This window comes from Fragaria vesca, linkage group LG1, assembly GCF_000184155.1.
Source record: "Fragaria vesca subsp. vesca linkage group LG1, FraVesHawaii_1.0, whole genome shotgun sequence".
In the NCBI taxonomy this organism is placed as follows: Eukaryota; Viridiplantae; Streptophyta; class Magnoliopsida; order Rosales; family Rosaceae; genus Fragaria; species Fragaria vesca.
This window is the reverse complement of record NC_020491.1, coordinates 11,939,589-11,946,845: the sequence shown is the minus strand read 5'-3', so window position 1 is coordinate 11,946,845 and position 7,257 is coordinate 11,939,589. Positions and strand designations below refer to the sequence as shown.

Genomic DNA, 7,257 nt, shown 5'->3' with positions numbered 1-7,257 from the left:
TTTTTTTTTTTGATGAATAAGAACCTTTCATTAAAACAAAATCCGATAACTTACAAATATAACGAATAGTAAGCAAAGAAATCAGGTAAGGGGAAAACAACAAAGTCTTTGAGAATATATGGTTTGAGTTATTAAAAAAATATATAAATAGAGAAAAAAACATAATATAAAGAAAAAGAGAATGGAGAAAACCCGAAACCACCTTTTGAAAAATAAGAAATTACATAAAGTTAACGGTGTTAGAGCAACTTTAGCAGACTCTCTATTTTAGCTTTTATCTATTTTAGAGTGTGTGTTTACCTTTTTTTTGATATTTTTGGAGCTCCAGCAGACTAGCCAAAGTTAGCTATTATGACTTTTAGTTATCTCGCTAGCTAAATAAAGTGAGCGAGATGACTCAGATGAGGCTAGCTATAATTTAATACATTCTTTGTAAGATATTTTACGTGATATATAAATAATATATTTAAATTATTTAATCTTTATTTGAAGAATAATGTTGATGTAATGCTAGCTAAAGTAGAGAGTATTGATGCAGCAACATTTCTAAAGTGGCTAGCCAAAATGACATTTTAGCTAATTTGACTAAAATTTAACTAAAAAATGGCTAGCATTGCTAAAGATGCTCTTATTGACAGTATGTGCTTAAAATGTGTCAGCTATTAAACGTCATGTACCATTTTGATTGTTTTGAAATTTGAAACACTAAAATTGAGAGTGGACCGTTTATCATGTATTGTTCTTAAAATTTTCCCATTTAGAAACCTCGTTAAGTTCGAAATTGTGTTTTCATTTGGCAACACAATTTTGAATATAACAAAGTTTTGTGCCCGATTTTGATGAAGCATGTTTGCAGCTCATTGACAAGAATTCCTTACAAAGGTTTTAAACTACTCGATCAGTACTCTATTTCAATGTGTAAAGTGGGACGATGATGGTTGAACATGAGATTCGATTCGAGCTCCATTGTTATTAATATTGTGGCACGATGAATACGGATGACGTAATACTGGTTAACTAGAGCTACATTTATGGATGACTTGGATAAGTTAAATGTAAAAAGAGTGGGTTGTTAATATTAGGGAAAAATACCATTTGCACAAAATCAAAAAAATCAAACCTCATTCCAATAATAATCTTTTTTGTTAGCCCACTTAAATATAAGGTACTTCTTTTATGCCCAAATGCACAAATCTTTATTAAAATCTTAATATAATAATAATTTTGAAGACTTTTTTACCCTTAGTTTTAATTTAAGAGAGAAAGTGGAAGAGAGGGAGGGAAGACTATGTCGGAAGCACACCGGACTCTGGACACCGGCTGCTGGATTCCGGTCACCGGCTGCCAAAAATTTTCCGGCCGCTTGAAAATCGTAAGAATCTCACTGGATTTTTTTAAGAAAAAATGTTACCGGAATCCATCGAATCTTGCCGGAAGTATACCGGCAAAAAAAACCTCTAGTAAACTATTACTGGGGGTAGTAAAGTTGCAAAACTCCAATGCAATAATACACATTAAAACAAAGAAAAATTAACTCAGATACAAAAAAATAAAGTTTACTGGGGGTAGTAAATTTTTCATTAAAGTTTACTATCCCTATTAAACTTCAACTGGGGGTAGTAAACATACAAAACAGTATCTCCAAAGGTCATAATACACATTCAAACAGAAAAAAATCAACTTAAATGCAAAAAAATAAAGTTTACTGGGGGTAGTTAACTTGTAAAATAGTATCTCCAAATGTCATAATACACATTAAAACGGAAAAAAATCAACTTTGATGCGAAGAAACAAAGTTTACTACCCCTACTACCCCTAGTAATCTTCTATTAGGGGTAGTACTAGGGATAATAAACTTGTCGTACAACAGTATTAGTGGTAAAGAAAGAGAGAACATAAAGAAAGGATGAGAAAAAAGTGTTGTTAAACCTAATAACAAACTTATTATCTCTAGTAATATATTTTTCACTCTAATTAGAGACGCAGTCGTTGTTTTCCAAAAATGTTGTGCAACCAAGCGAGAACGGCGACGCCAGTGTGTTGCGTGACGGAGATCAGAGATCGGCTCGCATTGCCGACACCTCTGGTTTTGATGGTTAGAGATCGGAGCTCCGCTGCTCGATGCGACCGCGCTGGTGAAGAAGCATCGACGAAGCTTGTGCTAGAGTCGACATATCTGAGAACTTTTGTTGGTGGATCTGAGAACTGTGCTGGTGGATCTGAGAACGTTGCAGGCAACCTCAACCTCGTCAGTGGCGGAGGCGCGTTGGAGATGTGAGAAAGAGGACAAATGGACTCGACGACGTTGCAGGTGGAGGAGATCGGGTGCGGTCGAGTCCGGCTATAATAGAGAGAATGGGTGGTTGAAAAGAGAGAGAGAGAGGAGATCAAGCAGAGAGAGAACTGAGCGAGAGAGGAGATAAGAGAGAGGATGGTTGATTGGAATTATATGATGGGTACAAAAGTCTTTCCACCCAAAATAATTGAGATGGGCATTAGAAAAATGTTTTCATTGATTTGGGCAATAAGACCTTTAAATTAGTACCAAAGTGACATTTGCTCTTAATATTAATCGATGTTTATCTTAATTTTGAAATGATAATACATTAATTTAGTTTTTTTTTTAGCAATAGATACTGATTTTCGTGCTTATCTAAATTTGTATTTTAATAAATTAATTTTATCAATTATATATTTTGTTTTGTTACAGTTATCGGTGCCTACTTACCAAAAAGTACCAAAAATATAGAACCGTATCATTTGCTCTAATCAAATGACACGCTTAATAAAGTGTATCTATTAATAAAGTGTATCTAGAAAGGGTAGCCTTTAGCCATATTTCTAGTAGTGCAAGCACTTCCGATCCTCTTTTCTTAACAATATAAACGTGAAATAAAACTCTGCACGACAATGCTGTTTGGGATAGAGAAGGAGAAGGATGAAATGGGTTTTGAAGTTTCTTTGTTTTCAGGTTAAGAAAGCCTGAAGCAGTACTGTACGTAGAGAATTTATAAAGAGAAGTAGGCCGGAACTGCCATTGATCGAGCAAACATGTATGTTTAGCTGGCAAGAATGCTTAATTCATACTCTCCGGTATATGTTACCAGCTAGCTAGTTGTGTGATATGGTGAGATATGAGCCATACGTACATCTGTATTCTTGATAAGTGAACCTGTAGAATGGGGGTCCGGATCAGGAGACATCAATTTTTACACAAACTTTGACACACATTTTTAGCCTTTAGATTTTAAAATATTCAACGGTGTAGATTAATTAAGGGGATGATATCAACACACATAAAGGTGACGTGGCATACGACGTGGCACTCTATAATTTCCATAAAATATTATAATTACAAAACAAAAACAAAATCAAAAAGTCAAACTCTTTTCATTAAATTTAAAGAGAAAATTAAAATCTGTAGAATCCTACTCTAACTATCGAAGAAGAAGAAGAAACGAGCAGAAGACAAAAAGAAGCACGTACAAGAACAAACACGAAGTTCATCCTTCTCTAAGCTCTTATATATATTTTCAACGAAATAGCTAGTTGGAACTAAATAAGATTCACAGCAAACAACAGGTACGTATTGATCTAGCTTTTTCTTCTTCTTTAGTTCTACTGTATTATTTAGGTTTAGGTATAGATCGACTTGGTTGCAAAATTTATGTATATATGACAAATTTTCTAGTAAGGAAACTCGCGTTCGAACTTTCTTTACTCAAAATTGAGAAAGGAGCACTTGTTTCTCTGTTTAAGCTTGATCGATGTATGCCATAGTAATCTACAGTCATGCACAAGAAGCATGTATATATGAGAAATATGCATGAATCAATTGACCTTACCTGATATGATTGCAATTTGAAAGCATGCGAAATAACCTCTTTTTTCGTAGGTCTCTTAAGTAAATACAAATTTGAATACAGCTTCATGATTTGAATGCATGTTCTTGCTATTTTCTTTAAATGTGCATTGGTCTGTTATATACAGCTTTGTGTTTCAATACTTGTATATACTGCATGCTAAAACGGTAAAACCAACTTGAATCAAGCATCGAAACAACCAGTATATAATTAAACTAGCCTAAGACGTTTATTAACAAAGCTGTACACAATTCATGTTTAGCCTAACAGTATGATTTGCAAGTTTGTTGGCCTATTGTGTAGATTCTTTCTGTATTATACGGCCAGAAAGTTTGTTGGCCTATTGTGTACATTCTTTCTGTATTCTTTCTGATTTGCAAGTTTGAAAGGTTGTTGTATTAGCTTCATATGAATATTTGAGTACTTGACACTGGCTTAAGTTAACTCTTATTATGATCATGTACAGTTCAATAAGCTGGGCACAATGAACTTAACTTCAGAAGATTACGATCTGGGATCTTCAATGAACCAAGTATCTAGCAATGAAGCGACTGATCAAGACAATCGAAAATTAAAATCACCGTTTGTTGGAATGGTTTTTGAGACATTGGAAGAAGCAGGAAAATATTACGAAGATTACGGTCTACAAGAAGGTTTTTGGATGCGTATTCGAACTTCATCAAAGTCTACATCACGGTCAAATGAAGTGACCAGTAGATTATTTGTATGTGCGCATCAAGGTAAACATGTCACGCGAACTCAGAAAGAGGATCATATTAAAGAGAAAGATGAGAGAGATGAGGAAGATGAGGAAGATGCAGATGAAGCATGTGACAGGCATATTGGAAACAAGAAACGTAAAAGTTGTTCAACAGTTAAATACGGGTGTGAGGCCAGTATGCGGGTTCTTTATGACAAATGGACTAACAAATGGAAAGTTTCTGTGTTTAGCGACATCCACAACCATAAAATAGTCACATCAGCTCGAAGAATGAGGATGAAGTCGAATAGACGTATGCCTGATGCAGCAAAAAATTTAACAGAAGCTTTTCAGAAAGAGAACTTATGAATTAGTAAAGTTCCTTCAATGTTTGGTGGTCCTCATAATATTGGATTCGACAATAGAGACTGTTATAATCATTTAAGGAATGTACGGCATAAAGAGTTGGAATATGGAGATGCACAGTCAGTCCTCAATTACTTTAAGAAAAAGCAAGCAGAAAATCCTCAGTTTTTTTATGCCATCCAGTGCGATGAAACTGGCAGAGCTACTAATTTTTTTTGGGTGGATTCAAGATCACGGACATCATATCAGTATTTTGGGGATATAGTGACATTCGATACAACATACCGGACAAACAAGTATGACATGCCATTTGCCCCATTTACTGGAGTAAACCACCACTTTCAATCCATACAATTTGGATGTGCTCTTTTACAAGATGAGACAGAGGCGACATTTCTATGGTTATTTGAGACGTGGCTTGATGCTATGGGTGGTCAACATCCATTATGTGTTATCACTGACCAGGATTTGGCAATGAAAGGAGCAATTGCTAAGACTTTTTCTAATACTCGTCACCGCCTTTGCATTTGGCATATAAAGAAAAATTTGGTGAAAAGTTGGCTCATGTGTATTATAAGAAGTCAAGCTTCAATATTGGCATGAGAAAGTGCATATGGGATACATACCGAATAGATGATTTTGAAGATCAATGGAAGAAGTTAATGGAGGAGTATAAATTGGAACAAAATGAATGGCTACAACAGCTTCATGAAATTCGTGAGTCTTGGGTTCCAGTGTATAACCGCAACACATTTTTTGCCGGAATGAATACAACAGGGCGCAGTGAAGGCACCAATGCATTTTTTGATGATTTTGTCACGTCAACGACCAATCTGAAAGAATTTGTTATCAAGTATGAACAAGCCTTACAGAAAATTATTACAAGGGAAAGCAACAAAGATTTTATATCAGAGCATAAGTACCGTATTGTGGATGATGATGACTTCTTTTGAAACATGCAGCACATGTGTACACCCGAAATATATTTGAAAAATTCAAGAGGGAGTGGTCTAGAGTCAAAAGGCTCAAAGTTGAAGAAAAAGGTTCTGACAATCATTTTCACAGATACTCGGTCATGAAGAAAACTGAAAAACTCAAAAGAGTTTATGGTGGAGATGGATTTACAAACACAAGAGGGTAAGTGTGAATGCCAAAATTTTTGAGTTTGTGGGAATAATTTGTCGGCATATTATGAAAGCATTTGTGCGTCAAGACATTGATATCATACCATCCCACTTTATTCTTCCAAGATGGAGGCAAGGGGCAAATAAGTTTAGAGTCACGGATTCTGAAGCCTTGGTAAAGAATGATGATAAAGAACAATCAGAAGCATTGAGATTTAGTCATATGTGTCGGAGAGCTACTCAACTAGCTTGTCATGCTGCACCTTCAGATGAGGCCTACAAAATGTATATGGATGGTTTAGATGAATTGTCAAACAAAATTTCGGAAGTCAATAAGGTGACAAAAGAGGTTGCTATAGAGTCTGAAGACCATGTTTTCCAAGATGAAGTAGATCAATGTGCGAGTAAGTCTTCTGAGTCATTGCTTTTGGATCCGAATATCTCAAAAACAAAGGGTAGAAAGAAGGACGACAATAGTACAAGAAACACAAACAGCTCTAAGAGGATAAAAAGTGGTATGGAGTTGGCTCAAAGCAAGAAGAGAAAGTGTACAATGTATCAACAAACAGGACATAATAAACTTACTTGCATTTTAAACCCGGATGCAAAAAGAAACATGAATGCTTCTACGAATCAAAGTAAGTTATTTTTTCTCTAGCTTCTTTAATTTTGATTTGTTAGATCATATAGTTCCATTTGTTGTATAGATTATAATATGTTCTAATCTTCATCATAATGTGCATTTTTAGGGAATAAGAATATGCAAGAGTCAGACGAAGAAACTTCAGAGGAAAAAGATTCAGACAGTAGCCATCAAGAATAAATTCAACTTCAGATTGATTATGTTCTTTCTTAGTTTCTACTGTTTCTGTTTTATTAAGAGACTATTGGTTTGTTTTGATGGTGTCCTTATAAGAGGACTGATCTACATTGACTTGTGTTATTAGGATTTAATTTGTTACTGTTCTCATAACTGGAATAATTTACAGCTTGCTTTCTTTAGTTTTTAAAAGAGATCGAATGATATCGATCAATGTGTTTCTTTGATTTTGTTTATAGTGGAACTACATGAAGGCATTTAAAAAAAAAAAACTCCAATTAATCACATTGATCATGGTTTTCTGTAGCAGTATTAGTATCCAAGAGTAAGAAATAACCAATTCTTGAATTCGTTTTATCTGAAATGTTAATGGTATGACCAGTG

The 7,257-nt window shown here is 34.7% G+C and overlaps 1 protein-coding gene across 1 annotated transcript; it reads left to right on the top strand.

The window, feature by feature from the left end:
• The first annotated feature begins 6,120 nt into the window (after window positions 1–6,120).
• Window positions 6,121–6,876, top strand: LOC101308030. The gene is made up of 2 exons (XM_004289214.1): window positions 6,121–6,691; window positions 6,803–6,876. Exons 1-2 carry the CDS (start codon window positions 6,121–6,123, stop codon window positions 6,874–6,876), a joined length of 645 nt encoding a protein of 214 aa, XP_004289262.1.
• The last annotated feature ends 381 nt before the right edge of the window (window positions 6,877–7,257 follow it).